Source organism: Mobula birostris, chromosome 26 (assembly GCF_030028105.1).
Source record: "Mobula birostris isolate sMobBir1 chromosome 26, sMobBir1.hap1, whole genome shotgun sequence".
Classification (NCBI taxonomy): domain Eukaryota; kingdom Metazoa; phylum Chordata; class Chondrichthyes; order Myliobatiformes; family Myliobatidae; genus Mobula; species Mobula birostris.
In genome coordinates, this window is record NC_092395.1 from 17,465,863 (window position 1) to 17,485,975 (window position 20,113).

A 20,113-nucleotide genomic window follows, 5' to 3' on the forward strand; every position below is an offset into this window, starting at 1 on the left:
GGAAAAGATAAAGGGCTGGAGAAGAAGGAGAGGAGAGTGGATCATGGGAGGAAGGGAAGGAAGAGGGGCACCAGGGGGAGGTGATAGGCAGGTGAGGAGAAGAGGAGATATGAGAGGAGAGCCAGAGTGGGGATTGGAGGAAGTGGGAAGAGGGAGGGGAAAAATTTCTGGAAGTTAGAGAAACTGATGTTCATGACGTCAGATGGAATGTGAGGTGTTGCTCTTCCAACCTGAGAGTGGCCTCATTGTGGCAGTAGAGGAGGGCGTGGATCAACATGTCAGAATGGGAAAGGAATTGGAATTGAAATCGTTGGCCACCATAAAATCCTGCTTTTTGCAGATGACGCAAAGGCGCTCGACTAAACAGTCCCCCTATTTATGTCTGGTGTCAGCAATGAAGAGGAGGCTACATTGGAAGCACCGGATATAGTAGATGACACTACCAGATTCACAGGTGAAGTGTTGCCTCTCCTGGAAGGACTGTTTGCAGCCCTGACTGGAGGTAAGGGAGGAGGTAAATGGGCAGGTGTAGCACTCCTGCTTGCAGAGATCAGTGCCAAGAGGGAGATTAGTGGAGAGGGACAAATGGACAAGGGAATCATGGAGGGAGTGACCCCTGTGGAAAGCAGAGAGTAGGGAGGTAGGTAACGATGTGTTTAGTGGTAGGATCTATTGTGGAGAATGATGTGCTCAAACTGGAGGCTCATGGAGTGGTCGGTGAGATCAAAGAAGCACCATCCTTGTTAAAGTGGCAGAAAGATGGGATGAGGGCAGATATCTGGGAAATGGTGGAGATGCAGGTGAGGGCAGCATCAATTGTAGAGGAAGAGAAACCCTATTCTTTGAAGAAGGAGGACATCTCTGATATGATATGACAAAAGTAAATTTCTTGGATCTTGTCCAGTAGTTTCTCTATTGTTCACTTTCTTTTGAGAGGAATGAAAGGTGATTTATGGTAATATGAAGCACCTCCAAGCTGAGAATGGTAGGGTACAGTTAAAGACAGAACAAGCTTGCTCTAGATTCAAAGTACATTTATTATCAAAGCATGTAAGCCCTATACAGCCCTGAGATGCCCCCTTGCACAGACAGCCAGAAACAAAGAAACACCATGGAATCCATTCAGAGGAAAACATCAGACCAAACAAATCAGATCAGAACAAATCACAGAAATAGCACATAACAGCAAAAGACACAGAATATGAAAAGAAAAAAAAACACAAAGTAATTGTAAGAGTCTAGGAATGTACAGTTCAGTTCAATTTAGTGCTGTGTCATTCGTTGTCTACACCTTTGCCAATCAAAATCGTAATTAAAAAAGTGTAACCAGAAACATATCATAACATGAACTAGAGTCTGATCCGCAAAATGCATTTATTATACCTTGCCAAGACCCAAGGCTCCAGTCAAACGCAGACACCTTCCTCTGGGAGCCGAGGGTGAAAGAGAGATTGGTCACGTGCAGCTACCTTCCTCTGGAAACCCCGAGCGAGAGGAAGAGAGAGACCAGTCAAACACCGACAGACGGTACTGAACACCCGCTCGCATTCCACTCCTGTCCTCATTGATTTCAATCTTCCTTGACGAGATCGGTGAGAAATGGAGTCGACCGTGGGGTTGTGTCCCGCCTCCGGGTTTCTTGGCTTTCCGTCTGCAAATTTCACCTGAAACCTCAGCGAACTCCCTTAGAGACAGCAGCGTGCCAGATCTCTCAATCGGCCTTAAAACACACCATTCTCCCCCCAAAAATAAAGGAATATAGTCTTAGGCTCAAAAATGCTTTTTGGCTCATGGCATACATTTGAAGAATAGCCAGTGACATAATTTAGGAGCAGGTTCCCATAAACAGTAACATGATAATGGCAAAGGAAAGACTTCTAAAATTCCTTGAGGTACTGTAGCCCATCACTCACAGTTTATACCAGAGCTCTTCATCACTGCTTTTTCTCCAGACATCCTGTGCGCATTCCTGTCTCATCTCTTCTTTGATTCAGATTGCTGGCTTAGTGATTATCTTTTGACCTAAATAAAGCCAATACTCTGCCATTTGATCATGGCTAATTTATATTCCCTCTTACCCGATTTTCCTGACTTTCCCCCTTTAAGCTTTGACACCCTTACTAATCAAGAACCTTTCAGTCGCTGCTTTAAATATACCCAATGCCTGGGCCTCCGCATCCATCTGAATTCCACAGATTCCCCACCCTCTGGCTTCAGAAATTCTTCCTCTTTTCTGTTTTAAAGGGCTGTCCTCATGTCCTCCTACTCTGAGGTTGTTCCCTACACTCACCCGGTATTGGAAAAATCCTCTCCACGTCCACTGTATTTAGGCCTTTCAATACTTAGTACGTTTCCTTGAGATCCCCCTCATTCTTCTAAACTCCAGCGAGTACAGGCCCAGAGTCATTCAAGCACACCTCATGAGTTAACCATTTCACATCTGGGTTCATTCTTGTAATCCTCCTCTGATCCATCTCCAAGGGCAGCTCATCTTCTTAGATATAGGGCCCAAAACTGCTCACAATACTCCAAGTACATCTGACCAATGCTTTATAAAGCCCCAGTATTGCATTTTTTTTGTATTTTAGGCCTCTCCAAATAAATGTTAAATTTCAATGCACACTCTGAATTTGAAGGTATCTTCCAGAGCCTTTCACTGTCTTTTCAACAACAGAATTTGAAATAATATGATATCTCAACTCTTGAATTTCTCTCACTACAGGATTACGCTGCTCTGTTTTGCAACAGGGGTCTCAGCTGCTAAAATGCTATTCAATTACTTCCTGTTTCTAGGCTGAAGTGAGCACTTCTCCCAGATTTATTTTCCTGAACTTTTGTCTTCACTGTACTGCATGATTGTCCAGATTGTGCTCTGATACTCAGTTAATTCAGAATTCAAGTAATTCTGATCAGTTAAAAGCTCTTATGCCTACGTTTGGTCTCTGTGTGTATCAGCTCCATGGAATGTTTCATTCTTGGCTAGAGTTTCACTCTTGTTGTCTAATAATTAATATTTTCTAGCACTCTTGACCTAAGGTCACACTCAGTATCAGTTTACCATCCAACCATCAATCTCTCACAGTTCCAGGAAAATATCTGTTATCTGTCCACAATAGAATACGGTATCCTCAAAAAATCTACCTTTAGACTGGCTTCTGGACATCAATCAGCGATCAAATCTATCTTCCTGCATAAAGAAGGTCACACACCAACTCCACTCTCCCCTGGTTGACCTTGCCCCACAGGATATTTGGATTTAACTTCGGACTTCCTCATATTTCCTCCACTTTCCTAGTTATCATCATCATCAGTACATTCTGTGTCGAATGATGTAGGTGATTATGGTCTCATGACCATGATTATTCTTGGCAAATTTTTCTACAGAAGTGGTTTGTCATTGCTTTCTTCTGGACAGTGTCTTTACAAGACGGGTGACCATAGCTATCATCAATACTCTTCAGAGACTGTCTGCCTGGTGTCAGTGGTCACATAACCAGAACTTGTGATGTGCACCGGCTGCTCACACGACCATCCACCACCTGCTTCACATGACCCTGTTTTGGGGGTGCTAAGCAGGTGCTACACCTTGCCCAGAGGTGACCTACAGGCTAACGAAGAGAAGGAGCACCTTATGCCTCCTTTGGTAGAGACATTTCGACCTCACCACTCAACATTCCTAGCATGCATCTCAATAACTCTTGTTTGATGTTTTCTGTGTGGATTTTAGCTGCCAATTTGCTCCCAACCCACCTTTTCTGTTTGTGCCCTTTCCTCTTTCCATTTCATTTTTTACTTATCTAGATTCATGCTTTCTCCTTTCATTTCTCTGCTCTTTAGCACTCTGCCTATCCCCACCTGTTCACCAAACTTCAGTCTTCCATCTTTCCTGCCAGCACCCCAGATTGGACTCCAGTTTAGTTGAACCGACAGCTTCCATCTGCCTGCAAGACTAGGCTGGAGGATGAGTCCTTAGCCATGAGGAACTCAGCACAACTTCCCAGCCTTTTCTGAAAGCCACATCAGGAGTGCATTGTAATTCACTCCACTTGCCAGAATGAATGAAACTCCATTTACGCCCCGCAGCCTGTCTGATTATCGTCCCACCTACAATCCCAACACCTCCCTCCCCGACTCCAATTTTTTGACCACTCTTGTACTAGAAGGCAGGTTGCATCATTAGCAAAATGCACTGGACCAACACGGCAAGACTTTTTCAATAGCATCTCTCAAAACTTTGGATCTCCGTTATCTGGAAGGACAAGACAAAATGGCACTAGAGGCCAACACAAAATCCTGCAGACAGTTCACAAAATGTCTCAGTCTTCTTCTGAATATACTTCTACTACTAATCTGTGTGTGACTGGAGTCTCTAATTTACCTTTTGCTAATGTGCTTTTGGGCTGAATTACACTGTCTCTGAGGGAATTTGGCGTGGTTGAGAATGGAGTGTGTGACCTAACGGCGTTGATCCATGATCAGCTCCAATTTTTGACCAATTCACCACTTAAAACATTGAGCAAGGTTGAAATCTTTGAGGACAGGAGCAAAAAGTGAGTGGGTGTTCTGCGCCATCTGCTTGCATTTGACCAGTCTCCCTCTCCCTCTTGCTCGTTGCTGCTGGAGGAAGGTGCAAGGGTCTTGTGTCTTGGATAAGGTTTAATTGACACAGTTTTTAGAGGACCCTGCAGCTCATGTTATACCTGTTTCTGGTTTTTTGCTATTCCTTTCTTTAATGTTATTTTGTGTGATTTTAATCGGGGCAGACTGGCTCCACGGCCTACAGATAATGAACAGCACTTCGCTAAATTGAACTGAACTGAAAGGAACTGCACATTCTTAGACTGTTTCGAGAAATCTGATGTTTAATACTCTGTGTGTTATTTCCTCATTCTTTTCCAATTGTGTAATTTGTCTTTGTTTTGCACATTGGGATTTTGATGTTTTCTTTATAGGGGCTCCATAATGTTTCTTTGTTTTGTGGCTGTCTGCGGGAAGATGAATCACAGGTACACGTACTTTGATAACAAACGTACTTTGAATCCTTTGAATTTTTGAATCTTTGAAAAGGAACAATCACAGAACTTCCCAGATTACAAGGTTTTCTGACTTGGAAATAATATCACTGATCCTTTGTCATTGCTGGTTCTAAATGAAGCAATTCCTACCATGGGAGGATACCAGAAGAACTGTGGAGTTTGAACAAGTCAGCTCACCCCCACTTTCATGCAAAGTAATTATGGATTTGCTATGGCTGGTTTGCCTTGCCTGTGGCAATTACCTTTCTATATATTAAACTTCATAGCTTAATGCATTTTGGCATGTTACCTTTTGATTTAACGTTTCTTGATAAATTTCATTTTAGACGAAACATGTCCTGATCTGATTTGTCTCTCTTGGGATTTTTTTTTTTGCTTTGGAAGTGCAAGTAAATACAAGTTGTTTTTGTGACCCTGTGGCATAACTTATTGGAAGCAAGATTCCTATGGGATGGGGGAAAGAATGGGATTTCTAGTCCCGTTTCATATTTATCTCATTCCCCAGGTGTAAACAGTCACAACAACCTCCTATTCCAAGTGCATTCTGATTAGCTATTCATCGCTAGATGTTTAGCAAACACTTCGATAAGCAGACTTTTATAAGGATTTTCTGTCTAAATCCACAGCTAATTAAATTGGCATTGTGTAATAATTTGCATAAGAAATTTCAGCATGCCAAAAACACACACAGATTAGATGCATAATTAAATTATTTTAGTAATTGGGCTGAAGCCTTCTGTAATACAGTATTAATTACATGCATCAAACTCCATCAATTTAATTTATTGCCGCCTATCAGGAGAATTGACATGACCACCTACATTGTGTGCAACCTATTTTGTTTTTGAATGAAAACTTTCCAAAACTTTTTGAAAGAGCAATGATCAGATCATTGTTGTTGAGGCACAGTGTTAGATGTTTGATCTTAATCACAAGAGATTCTGCAGATGCTAGAAATCCTGAGTAACACATACAAAAATGCTGGGGAAACTCGGCAGGTCAGGCAGCATCTATGGAGAGGGGAAATAAGAGCCAATGGTTTGGGCATGATGTTCGATCACCTGGTCAAGAGTGCCAACTGGCAGAGTGCTCAGAGGATGTGCAGATCAGCTAGCAGAGATTCTCACTGACATCTTCCACATCTCCCTGAGCAGCGCCATAGTTCCTACGTGCTTCAAGGCTGCCACCATCGTCCCTGTGCCGAAGAAGTCTTCAGTGTCCTGCCTCAACGACTACCGTCCCATTGCACTCACATCCATCATCATGAAGTATTTCGAGAGGCTCGTCATGAGGCACATCAAGACCCTGCTGCTCCCCTCACTGGACGCCCTGCAGTTTGCGTACCGTCCCAACCGTTCAACAGACAATTGCCATCACCCTCCACCTGGCCCTAACCCACCTGGACAAAAAAGACACGTACGTTCGAATGTTGTTCATAGACTTCAGTTCAGCATTCAACACCATCATTCCTTAGAAACTGGTTGGAAAGCTGAGCCTACTGGGCCTGAACACCTCCCTCTGCAACTGGATCCTAGACTTCCTGACTGGGAGGCCTCAGTCAATCTGGATTGGAAGCAGCATCTCCAACACCATCACACTGAGCACGGGGGCTCCCCAGGGCTGTGTGTTCAGTCCACTGCTGTTCACTCTGCTGACCCACGACTGTGCTGCAACACACAGCTCGAACCACATCATCAAGTTCGTCGATGACACAACCGTAGTGGGTCTCATCAGCAAGAACGATGAGTCAGCATACAGAGAGGAGGTGCAGCGGCTAACGGACTGTGCAGAGCCAACAACCTGTCTCTGAACGTGAACAAAACAAAAGAGATGGTTATTGACTTCATGAGGACACGGAGCGACCACTCTCCGCTGGACATCAACGACTCCTCCGTACAGATCGTTAAGAGCACCAAATTTCTTGGTGTTCACCTCGCGGAGAATCTCACCTAGTCCCTCAACACCAGCTCCATAGCAAAGAAAGCCCAGCAGCGTCTCTACTTTCTGCGAAGGCTGAGAAAAGTCCATCTCCCACCCTCCATCCTCACCACATTATACAGAGGTTGTATTGAGAGCATCCTGAGCAGCTGCATCACTGCCTGGTTCGGAAATTGCACCATCTCAGATCGCAAGACCCTGAAGTGGATAGTGAGGTCAGCTGAGAAGATCATCGGGGTCTCTCTTCCCGCCATCACAGACATTTACACCACACGCTGCATCTGCAAAGCAAACAGCATTGTGAAGGACCCCGTGCGCCCCTCATACAAACTCCTCTCCCTCCTGCCATCTGGCAAAAGGCACCGAAGCATTCGGGCTCTCACAACCAGACTATGTAACAGTTTCTTCCCCCAAGCCATCAGACTCCTCAATACCCAGAGCCTGGACTGACGCCAACCTACTGCCCTCTACTGTGCCTATTGTCTTGTTTATTATTTATTATTATTTATTGTAGTGTCTGCACTGTTTTGTGCACTTTATGCAGTCCCGGATAGGTCTGTAGTCTAGTGTAGTTTTTGTGTTTTTTCTTGCGTAGTTCAGTGTAGTTTTTGTATTGTTTCATGTAGCACCATGGTCCTGGAAAACGTTGTCTCGTTTTTACAATGTTCTGTACCAGCAGTTATGGCTGAAATGACAATAAAAAGTGACTTGACTAGACAACAGAATTAGTGATGTGTGAATACCATGGCAGGGCTTGAGGTTAATTGGCAATGTATGCAGATGGGCCATTTTATGTGGACATCTGTAGATAAAAGTGTTGGTTTCTGTTGTGGTAGTCCCTGTAGCCAGATCTCCTTTGTAAAATCAGATGAAGCATAAAGCTGTCCGAATGAAAGCATGGAAAGCAATTGGCTCCCATGTATTCCATTGAGGGATCCTGTCATCTTTTAGTCCTATCCTTAGCCAAGATAGGAAAAAAGATAGATTCCCACACTTGACTCCTTCCTCATCATAGTGCCCTATCATTTCTGCACATCCTCTGTCATGCACTCAGAGAGCTCAGTCAGATTTACACTGTTCCATATGAATAACAAAAGATAATGATGAGCTTTATTTGTACTAACACACCCAAAATGCTTGAGGAACTCTGCAGGTCAGGCAACATTTATAGACAGGAAAAGAAGTTGAAGTTTCAGGCAAAGACCCATCATCGAAGTTCAAAGTAAACTTATTATCAAAGTGCATAAATGTCACCATACACAACCATGAGATTTATTTTCTGCAAGCATACTCAATAAACTTGTAATAGAATAATGACCATAATAAAATCAATGAAAGACTACACCAACTTGGACATTGAACAAGCGTGCAGAAGAAAATAAACTCTGCAAATACAAAAAGAAGAAAAAATATAATAGAAACATAGAGAATCTACAGCACAATACAGGCCCTTCGGCCTGCAAAGTTGTGCCAAACATGTCCCTACCTTAGAAGTTACTAGGCTTACCTATAGCTCTCTGTTTTTCTAAGCTCCATGTACCTATCCAAAAGTCTCTCAAAAGACCCTATCGTATCCACCTCCACCACCGTTGCTGACAGCCCATTCCACGCACTCACCACTCTCTGAGTGAAAAAACTTACCCCTGACATCTCCTCTGTACCCACTCCCCAGCACCTTAAACCTGTGTCCTCTTGTGGCAACTATTTCAGCCCTGGGAAAAGGCTCTCACTGTCCACACGATCAATACCTCTCATTTATACACCTCTATCAGGTCACCTCTCATCCTCCGTCGCTCCAAGGAGAAAAGGCCGAGTTCACTCAACCTATTCTCAAAAGGCATGCTCCCCAATCCAGGCAACATCCTTGTAAATCTCCTGTGCACCCTTTCTATGGTTTCTACATCCTTCCTGTGGTGAGGCGACCAGAACTGAGCTCAGTACTCCAAGTGGGGTCTGACCAGGGTCCTATATAGCTGCAACCTTACCTCTATATAAATAAATAAACAATAAATATTGAGGACATGAGATGAAGAGTCCTAGGAAGTGAGTCCATAGGTTGTGGGAACATTTCAATGATAGAGCATACGACACTAAGTGAAGTTATCCCCTTCTGTTCAACAGCCTGATAGTTGAGGGATAATAATCATTCCTGAACCTGGTGGTGTGAGTCCTGAGGCTCTTGTATCTTCTTCCTGATCACAGCAGAGAGAAGAGGGCGTGGCCTGGATGGTGGGGGTCCCTGACGATGGATGCTGGTTTCCTGTGACAGTGGTTCATGTAGATGTGCTCAATGTGGGGAGGGCTTTATCTGTGATGGACTGGGCCCTATTCACTACTTTTTGTAGGATTTTTCACTCAAGGGCATTGGTGATTCCATACCAGGCTGTGATGTAGCCAGTCAATATACTCTCCACTACACACCTATAGAAGTTTATCAAAGTTTTAAGTGTCATGCCGAATCATCACGAACTCATAAGGAAGTAGAGGTGCTGCCATGCTTACTTCATAATTGCACTTACGTGCCGGGTTTATAGCATGTCCTCCGAGATAATAACACTGAGGGATTTAAAGTTGCTGACTGTATCATCCTCTGATCCTCCGATGAGGACTGGCTCATGGACCGGCTCATGGACCTCTGGTTTCCTTCTCCTGAGGTCAATAATCAGCTCATTAGTCTTGCAGAAATTGAGTAAGAGGTAGTTGTGATGGCACCACTCAACCAGATTTTCAATTTTCCTCCTATATGCTGTTTCATCACCACCTTTGATTTGGCCCATGACAGTGTTGTTGTCAACAAACCTGAACATGGTGTTAAAGCTGTGCTTAGCCACGCTGTCATAAGTATAAAGCAAATAGAGCAGGGGGGCTAAACACACAGCCCTGGGGCATACCTGTGCTGATGGAAATTGTCTGGGGTCTGCAAGTGAGGAAATTAAGGATCCAATTCAACAAGGAGGTATTGAGGCCAAGTCCTTGGAGCTTATTGATTAGTTTTGTGGGGATGCCGGTATTGATTGCTGAGCTGAAGTCGATGAAGAGCATGTGCATCTTTGCTGTCCAGATGTTCCAGGGTTGAGTGAAGGGCCAATGAGATGGCTTCTGCTGTGGACCTGTTGCTCCAGTAGGCAAATTGGAGTGGATCCAAGTTGCTTTTCAGGCAGGAGTTGAAATGTTTCATCGTCAACCTCTCAAAACACTTCATCATTGTGGACGTAAGGGTACTGGACGATAGTCATTGAGGCAGGTTTCAACATTTTGGAAAGGAGGAAGTCAGAATAAGAAGGTGGGGAAGAGAGAGGAAGGAATACAAGCTGATAGGAGAGGAGAGTGGCCCATAGGAGAAAGGAGGAAGGGAACCAGAGGGAGGTGATAGGCAGGTGAGGAGAAGGGAATGAGAAGAGAGTAGCTTTATTTGTCACATGTACTTTGAAACATACAGTGAAATGCGTTATTTGAGTTGAATCAATTCAGCAAGGATCGTGGCAGGGCAGCTCGTAAGTGTCACTTACTGTTCTGGTGCCAACATAGCATACCTACAACTTACTATTCCTAACCATATATCTTTGAGGAGGAAACCAGAGCACCCGGAGGAAACCCGTGTGGTCACGGGGAGAACGTACAACCTCCTTGCAGACAGCTGCGGGAATCAAACTCCAGTCAGGTATCACTAATGCTGTAAAGAGATTGCGCTAACCACTCACAACTTGGATGAATGATGAAGTATGGGTATGGAAATGAATGAGAATTAGTTTTAGTAAAATGAAGGATGGAAGATTTAATGAAACCTGGATTGCAGTACTGGACATTCTTTTTCAACATTAATAGGTTAAGAAAGTGATTGACCACCCATCTTGCCACTTGAAGTTTGTATTCATGGAAGTCAAAGATTAAAAGTTACCTTTTTGATTCTCAAGCGAACAGAGGGAGGTATGAAGGTTTCTGTTGGTGACCTAAAAAGGGAAGCACTAACGTTTAGTGAGTAGTGTTGAAAGAGGATGTTTAAGTATTCAGTAGTTTAGGGAGTTAGGATCATTTATTGGCAAACAAAAATAATTATTTCACCAGAAAAATTTTGTTTTGTCATTGTTTGATTGAGAGCAATAAATAAAATTATTCTGATGAATGTGTATTTAAAGTCCCATTCTAAACAGGGAATTAAGTATATTTGTAAGAACTTTTATTTATTAGCAGTTGATGTCCTTTGACATTTTATTCAAGGCTCCATAAGGAAGTATTGCCTTTGAATGATTATAGTCAGGGACAGGGAGTAATGGGACATTATTCTGTCAAAATTCAGTCCTAATGTTAACATCTTGCATTGCATTCATGTTTCTCATGTCACTAGTTTAAATTTCTGTGTGGATACTTGAAGAGTTATTGCTTTTGGAAAATTCTCTTACTGTAACCCCATTCACTGAACAGAACTTTCTATTTTGCAGGAGACTCAAAAGTGGAACTCGGGCAACCAAATTCATGCCAAACATTTTGCTTATGCTCTGATTTTCATCCAACAGGAACAGTCTCATGTAATAAAGGAATTGGAAGCTTATAAAATCACTGTCCTAGAAAGACATCATGCAGATATAATTAAAAGTTTGTGGAATGATTCAGGAGTAAAGATCTGCTATGAACGGCGCCGAGAGTATCAGTTGTTTGACTCCACAAATTAGTAAGTGCTTATTCATATAATTCGCAGAATTAGGGAGTACACATGGAAGCCATTTGACCAGACCTTTGGCAAAATTTCCTTTTCCCAAAGCCCTGTGTCTATCTTTTCTTCACCCATCACTAGTCCATGGGATGCAGTGAAGGATTATTTGCCCCTGACCAAATGAGCCTATTAAGTAGTATTCCGATACCTCCAGATAAGCATATTATACATGATTTTTACAAGTAAACACAAAAATCAAGTTGATGTTGGTGCAATATGATCATAGTGTGATGAAGCTGTAGTGATAACATTGTGCTGGTTGGTTCAAGAACCGAATATTTGAAGGGAAGTAGCTGCTGTTCACCATGATGGTGTTGGACTTCAGACCTTTAAAAGTTGACTGGGCAATCTCCTTCAGTAATGTTATCTAAGGCTCCACAAATTGCAGTCAGGTATCACTAGAAATGAATATATCAGTGATCTTCGTGTGATTCTGTTTGTGATATTTTTTAAGCTTTCACGATGTCCACAAGATTAAATCCTTAGCACATTATAAGATGATGAGAGGCATTGATTGTGTGGATAGTCAGAGGCTTTTTCCCAGGGCTGCAATGGCTAACATGAAAGGACATAGTTTTAAGGTGCTTGGAAGTAGGCACGGAGGAGATGTCAGAGGTAAGTTTTTTTTTAAGCAGAGAGTGGTGAATGCATTGCTGTCGGCGACGGTGGTGGAGGTGGATACAATAGGGTCTCTTAAGAGGCTCCTGGATGGGTACATGGAGCTTAGAAAATAGAGGGCTATGGTTAACTCAAGGTAATTTCTAAGATAAGTACATGTTCGGCACAGCATTGTGGGCCGAAGGGCCTGTATTGTGCTGTAGGTGTTCTATATTCACTTTATTATACACTTTTCATGTTTCTAATGATTCTTTGGATCTTTTAATCCTCCATGACAGTGGTTCTGTCCTTTTCCTGATTGTTAAAGATGCTTCTAAACAGAGTAGTGCACCATTCAGAGCTCTAGCAGTTAAGGTTCAATCATGAACTAGCATCCTGCGTATGCAGAGGTTTTAATTCTTCTGATTGCAAGGGATCCACCAGATTCTTTGGTTTCCACCCACATTCCAAAGACATGCTGGTTGGTAGCTTAATTTGACTATAATAACTGGTTTTGTGAGGTGTAGAAGTTATTAAGCATGCGTGAGTTGACGTGGTGAGGATTCAAAGATCAAGGGAGATTTGAGGGGGAGATCAAGAGTCAAAGGGTTGAAGATTGGGACGTTTGCAGTTGGAGAGTTCCAGGGTCGCAATCCAAAGGAGATGCTGGGACAGGTTACCAGGAAACAAGTGGGAGAATGGCATTGATGGAATTACTTTGAAAGCTGGCATTCACTTGAGTGGCCTGTTTTATTTCATGAGGAAGTATAAGAATACATTTGGCATAAGGCGCTCTACCTTCGAAAGGCCTGGCCACAAAAATGATCAGGCTTCATCAGTTACCAAGGAAGTGAAGCAGTACTGTTTAATAACTGTAAATATAATGGTGACCTGGGTAACACCAGAAAATGCTAGAGGAACTCAGCAGGTCAGGCAGCATCTATGAGGAGGTATAAACAATTGATATTTCCAGGATAAGATCCTAAATCAAGTCTGGAAAGGAAGGCAGAAGAAGATGACATGGAATTGCCTCAGCAGCTGGGAAATGTATGTTTATAGATACATTGAGGTCTTGTGGAAATTAATTTCTGGACCTAATTTAAATTGTTTTCCACAACTTTCTGGCAAACAGACTGAGAGCATGGCCAAATTTTGGGTGCTGGAAAAGAGAGAGAGAAAGAGAGAGAGATGAGGAGTGGAGGAAGGGGTGGGTTTGGTCTCAAGGAGAATCACAAGAAGGGGAAGACTGCAGCTGACTGAAGAATGGCTTTTGGTGGGACATTGTGGCCTGGTAGCCTAGGGGTAGGAGTGAGCTTACAGGTTAGAGGGATGTTAGGGTTGTGAAGGTCCCAAATGAAGGGCTGCTGGGAGATCCCAGACTGGACAAAGTTGCAGATCAAGGTTGATAAATGTTTGCAGCCTAATGAGCCATCCAGCATCCAGGAAGATTGGACCATGAACCAAAGGCTTGGGGATTGGGAAGGTTGTGGGTTGGAGAGACTCTTTCAAAGAGAGGTCCTTGGCCTGGAGAAATAGGAAGTGAGTGGATAAACTGGATAGATGATGAAGGATTGATGCACATTCATGCTGCTTTCGGTCCATAAGCAAGGAAAGACACTTAACTGCTGTCTCCAGTCCCCTCTCCTCCATTCCTGTCTCCCTTCAGTAGTTTTATTTCCATGTTTGGGTAATTTATTATCACTGTTGTTGAATCCAGATCACTGGTTTTAGGTTTAAGATATCAGTCCCCAGCCTCAGCAACATATTTGAATAACTCACCTGTCTATGGATGAGGGTTTTGGTTGCCAGTGTATGGTTTTGCACTATGAAGGAAGAAATTAATGGATAGCAATGTCAAATATAGGAGCAGGGTGAAGGCACGCAGTCTTTTGGGCTTCTCTATTCAGTAACTTCATGGCCAGTTGAATACTCATTTTATCAACTTACTTGTACGTTCCTCTTGATTTTTCATTTCCATATTTTCTTACAACACAGAAGGGAGCCTTTCAGTCCACTGAATCCATGTTGGCTCTCTGAGCAATCTTATCTGTCCTGTCCCCTTGCTTAGTCCTCCATAAACCACACTCTCTCCCATGCTCAGATCCCCTGCAAACCACCTGCATTAGGGACAACTTGCAGAGGGAGGCAGCTGGGACACTGGGAGCAACCTACCCATGGGGCAAATGTGAAAGATCCACACCAGCAGTATCTACAGCCTTGTCTCAACGCAAGTCACAGGAACCGAGTGGAAGCAGCACTAACTGTGTCACCCAACCAGCCCATCTATTAGAGTAGAGAATTCACAGCTCTCTGTGAGCTGAAGTTCCTCTTTACCTTAGCCTGTATCACCAGCACTTACAGCTGTGTTGACTGTTGGTTGCATCCACCATGTCAGATTGGATCGAGGTGCAAGCTGTTCTGACTTTAATGGAGCTGAATGTGCAAGATCAGGTGCACTGACAACCACTATTCCTGCACGTGTTTATCATAGGGTAGCAGATTAAAATTCCTTTCCTGAGCCAATAGACACAGTGTGGAGCTTTTGAAGGTCCATCAGTCATGTGATCTTTCATTGAACCAAGTGAGAGGAGGGAAATCTCAAAGAAACCTCCTGAATATTGACAGGCCTGGATAGAATGGACATGGAGAGGATGTTTCCATTAATCAGAGCCGAGGTCACAGCCTCTGAATAAAGAAATGTCTCTTTAAAAACAGAGATAAGGAGGAATTTCTTCAGAGGGTGGTGAATCGGTAGAATTCATTGCCACAGAGAGTTGTGGAGGCAAAGTCATTGGGTGTATTTAAGACAGAGATTGATAAGTTCTAGATTGGTAAGAGGGTTCAGAGGATTTTTAAAAAATCAGCCATGATTGAATGGTGGAACAGACTTGATGGCCTAATATGGCCTAATTCTGCTCCTGGTCACTCTGGTCATATGGTACACCTTTAATTATTCTCATGTCCAATGTTACTACTTCAACCTTCACACCTTGCTGTTGCCCAAACTCACACTAAACTGTTTATTTCTTTTGCAGTTACCTGAATGACATTGATCGCATTGCAGCCAGTGATTACATACCAACAGATCAAGACGTGTTGAGGGTCCGAGTGCCAACAACAGGCATCAATGAATATTCATTTAACATGCATAAAGTATGCTTGAGGTATTAAGAAATCCTTTTATGGGGATAGGAACAAAAGCTAGTTGTAGTAACTGTACGAAAACTGTAGGTGCTGGAAATCCAAAATAGGAACAGACAATACAGCATCTGTGAGGAGAAAAACCAGAGACAAGGTGTTAGAACAGCATAGAAGGACATTCCTTTTAGAACAGAGATGAGGCATTTCTTTAGCCAGAAGGTGATGAATCCGTGGAATTCTTTGCCACAGATGGCTGTGGAGGCCAAGTCACTGGGTATATTTAAAGCAGAGATTGATAGGCTCTTGATTAGTAGGGTTGGCAAAGATTACAGGGAGAAGGCAGGAGAATGAGATTGAGAGGGAAAATAAATCAGCCATGATGGGCTGAATGGCCTAATTCTGCTTCTATGTCTTTTGGGGTTATGGTCTTATGACAGGACAAAATGCTCCCATTCTTTTCATACAACCTCCAGAGCAATAGTAATGAACAGAGGAAAGAGTGCTCTCCAGCGCTCCCTAATTTCATTGAGCGAAGTTTCTTGGTTCTTTCTGGGCAATCTGTAATCTGCATTATACGAGCTATTTGGAATTAATTTTTATGATCTTTGAGCAAATTAAATTGCCCTGAAAAGATATGGTAATTAAACAAAATACTGACATTTAATAATCATCTATGCACTCCAGAGATTCACTTTTAATCCTGTTATTTATACTTTTACTAATGCAAGATATCCAATTATTACTTTGCATCCTTTTATTATGTATGTGGGACCAGTGAACTTCAAGGTTTATAAGTCCCTGTCTAATTCTTAGAATAGTCGACGTTGGAGGACAGAAGTCTGAACGAAGGAAGTGGATTCACTGCTTTGAGAATGTCTTGTCAGTTATATTCCTGGCTTCGCTCAGTGAATACGACCAGGTGCTGGAAGAGAGTGAGAAGGAGGTGAGTCTGACGCCGTTCCTTCGGCACTGGAAGTCTGCTTCCTGTTGTCAGAACTGAACGTGGGTAATGCCTGGGCGGTTTGTAAATCCATTTCATTGGCGTGAATTCTCTAGCTAGGCACTGTGTATTAGATACTTGGACTCATGCAGTACACTGTATAATTAACTGGTACTCAGATTTAATGGTAAAACTAAATGTACTTTGAACTGTACCATTGGTACGTCTCCTGCAAATTTCTCTGGATATCTGTGTCTTGATGAAGGGTCTCACCCCGAAATGTTGACTATTTATTCCCATCCATAGTTGCTGCCTGACCTGCTGAGATCTTCCAGCATATTGTGTATTGGTCTAGATTTCCAGCATCTGCAGTACCTCTTGTGACTCTGAACATCTCTTTTTTACAACCAAACCCTCAAATAATAGGGGCAAGAGTGGGGGAAGTGGGGGATTAATGGCGCTCAGGGTTGGAAAATGGCTTAAGTCAAGCATGCAGGGGTTTACAATGAAGTTCCACTCTTCAGCTAATAATTTCAGTTATCAGCCACACTTGGAAATATATCACAAGTGCTTTGTTACGGGAGTCCTTGCAATATGTGGATTGAAGAGGTTCGAACAGGAAATTCTTCAGCCTCTGGCACTTATACTCCAGAGCCAAGGTCACTTCAACCTCAGTAAATGAGTTGCAGTGTGCAGGCAGCACCTGTGTATGCAGAGTTTAAAAGTCAAGTTCCAAATCATTGTGAGCTCATTTGCTGACACATATAAAAGCCTAGGTCTTGCACTAAATGTCTGCAAACAAGTCAACAAGGTGCTGGAATCTCGAGCAAAAACAAACCAGTAGAGGAATTTAGTGGGCCAGGCAGCATCTGTGGGGAAATAGGACTTCTTGACATTTTGGATCAAGGCCATCCATCAGATTTTTGACCCAGAACAAAAATTATGATCACAGGAAGGGATATCAGGACAAAAGCCTAAAAGCTTGTTGAAAGAAATTGTTTTATATCAAAGGACTTTTTACAAATGCATAAGTTAAGGATGCAGGACAAGATTGTCTTGGTGGGCTTTAATGCCAGATGCCCATGACAATGTGTAGACGGCAGCCTATAAAGACTGTTTAGGCCTGATTTGAATTCAATTCAATTCAAGTTTAATTGTCATTCAACCATACATGAATATAGCCAAACGAGACAGTGTTACTCTGGGGCCAAGGAGCAAAACACAGTACCAAAAGTCACACAGCACAAAGCACATATATCACGTTCAAGATAGCAAGCACATAAGGTATCAGCAAGATACAGCCATGCAATAAAAAAGCCCAGACACAAACCATGAATGCCACAGATATCTACAGTTGACCATTACACAGCTTGTCTTCTCCATGCGAACACTGGGGAGTGCGGGCAGCACTGATTCCAGCATGGGATGCCACACCACGCTGCCCCCTGGTGGAATGCACTGGCTCCCACACCTTTCTCCTGGCGGCTGTAAGCAGGCGACACCGCGGCTTGAGGCCTATTCCTCACTGCGACTGAGGCCACAAGAATTCCCAGAAAGTAGGAAATTCTTAATAAAATAATCCAAATCTGGGTGAAATTCAGACTGTTCCCAGGCATGGGTTCAAAAAAAAAACCCTACAAATGATTGTAGAAGTCAGAAATTAAAGCAGAAAATGACAGAAGCAGGTAAGCGAGTCTCTGTAAAGAGAAAACATTTGAAAACATTCTCTTTCCAATGTGCTGCCTGCCTTGCTGAATATTTCCAGCATTTTCTGTTATTATGAGTTAATGCTGTTGTGTAAAGGGAAAGATAGTTGAAGGGAGAGAACTTCAGAGCTCGGAGGACAAGGAGGCAAACTCAAAGATGATCGTGAGGTGATGAGGACTAACAGAACTTCATAATCAAAAGAAAGGTAAAATCAGCGAAGACTGAAAATCAACAGAACAATCAGAGGAGCTAAAGGATTTCTGCAAGACAAGTTACATGGCCACTTTAACATAGAACATAGAATAGTACAGCACATTACAGGCCCTTCGGCCCTCAATGTTGTGCCGACCCTCAAACCCTGCCTCCCATATAACCCCCCACCTTAAATTCCTCCATATACCTGTCTAGTAGTCTCTTAAACTTCACTAGTGTATCTGCCTCCACCACTGACTCAGGCAGTGCATTCCACGTGCCAACCATTCTCTGAGTAAAAAACCTTCCTCTAATATCCCCCTTGAACTTCCCATCCCTTACCTTAAAGCCATGTCCTCTTGTATTGAACAGTGGTGCCCCGGGGAAGAGGTGCTGGCTATCCACTCTATCTATTCCTCTTATTATCTTGTACACCTCTATCATGTCTCCTCTCATCCTCCTTCTCTCCAAAGAGTAAAGCCCTAGCTCCCTTAATCTTTGATCATAATGCATAAATGTGAATATGAATTCATAATATACTAGGGTAAATTCAAAGCTCTTGTGAAGGTACATTTTTATATATTACAGATGATAGAGGTGCGTAATCTGAGAACGCTGCTGTGTTATGAACATAGGTGTCATTATTTAAAATCATTTTAAAATATAATGGATATATGCACTCAGTTGTCACTTCATTAAGTATGCCAGTGCATCTGCTTGTTAAGGCAAGTATTTAACCAGCCAAATATATGACAGCAATTCAATAGATAAAACCATGCAGATGTGGTTAACAAGCTCAGTTGCTGTTCTGACCAGACATCGGAATGGGGAAGAAACATGATCTAAGTGACTTTGACTGTGGACTGATTGTTGGTGGTTTGAGGATCTCTGAAACTGCTGACCTCTTGGACTTTTCATGGACAATAAACTCTAGAGTTTGCAGGAAATGGTGTGAGAAACAAAAACTCATCTGGGGGCGGCAGTTCCGTGGGCAAAAATGCCTCAGTAATGAGAGAGATCAGAGGAGAATGGCCAGAGTGTTCAAGCTGACAGGAAGGCGACAGTAACTCAAATAACCATGCATCACAACAGTGGCACGCAGATCATCTCTGAATGCACAGCACATCGAACTTTGACGTGGATGGGCTACCGCAGCAGAAGACCACACTGGGTTCCACTTCTGTACCTGATAAAGTGGCCACTGGGTGTATGTTTATTTTCAAGATAAATCATAGCACAGAATTTAAAAGCTTTGAATCTGAAAGAGTTTTTGTTTTGCAGAATCGTATGAGGGAGAGTCTTGCTCTGTTTCATTTTATTTTGAGGTCCCAGTATTTTCCAACTTCATCAATAATTCTTTTCTTGAATAAAACTGACATTTTGAAGGAGAAGATTCTTAACTCACATTTAGCGGACTACTTTCATGAGTTTAAAGGTAAGTGGAAAACATACCTCTTCCTTCCTTTGCATTGGCTCCTATCCACTTTTATTTTTACTTCTCCTTTACTAAAATAGGTCTAAATTTGTTCAAGTTCACTTGAATTATTGTCATAGGTATACATATGCTGCGTACAAATGAGCATTTTAAAGCAAGCCACACATTACAAACTAGACAAACTTAAGTTAACATAAAGGTATGCTTATGTAGGACGCTACCATAGCATAGTGGTTAGCGTGACGATATTAGAGCTTGAAGCGTTCCGGAGTTCAGAGTTCAATTCCGGTGCCATTCTGTAAGGAGTATCTGTACGCCCTCCCCATGGAATGTGTGGGTTTTCTCTGAGTGCTCTGGTTTCCTCCCACAGACCAAAGACATACTGGGTAGTATTTAATTGGTCATTGTAAATTGTC

The 20,113-nt window shown here is 42.7% G+C and overlaps 1 protein-coding gene across 2 annotated transcripts in view; it reads left to right on the top strand.

The window, feature by feature from the left end:
- LOC140187958 (guanine nucleotide-binding protein subunit alpha-14-like) overlaps positions 1–20,113 on the top strand; it is an 82,422-nt gene that overhangs the window by 56,777 nt on the left and 5,532 nt on the right. For both annotated transcript variants that reach the window (XM_072243819.1, XM_072243820.1), the window contains exons 3-6: positions 11,489–11,643; positions 15,318–15,446; positions 16,237–16,366; positions 19,544–19,697. In XM_072243819.1, the coding sequence (XP_072099920.1) occupies positions 11,489–11,643; positions 15,318–15,446; positions 16,237–16,366; positions 19,544–19,697 (568 nt within the window). The remainder of the gene's footprint in view (positions 1–11,488; positions 11,644–15,317; positions 15,447–16,236; positions 16,367–19,543; positions 19,698–20,113) is intronic.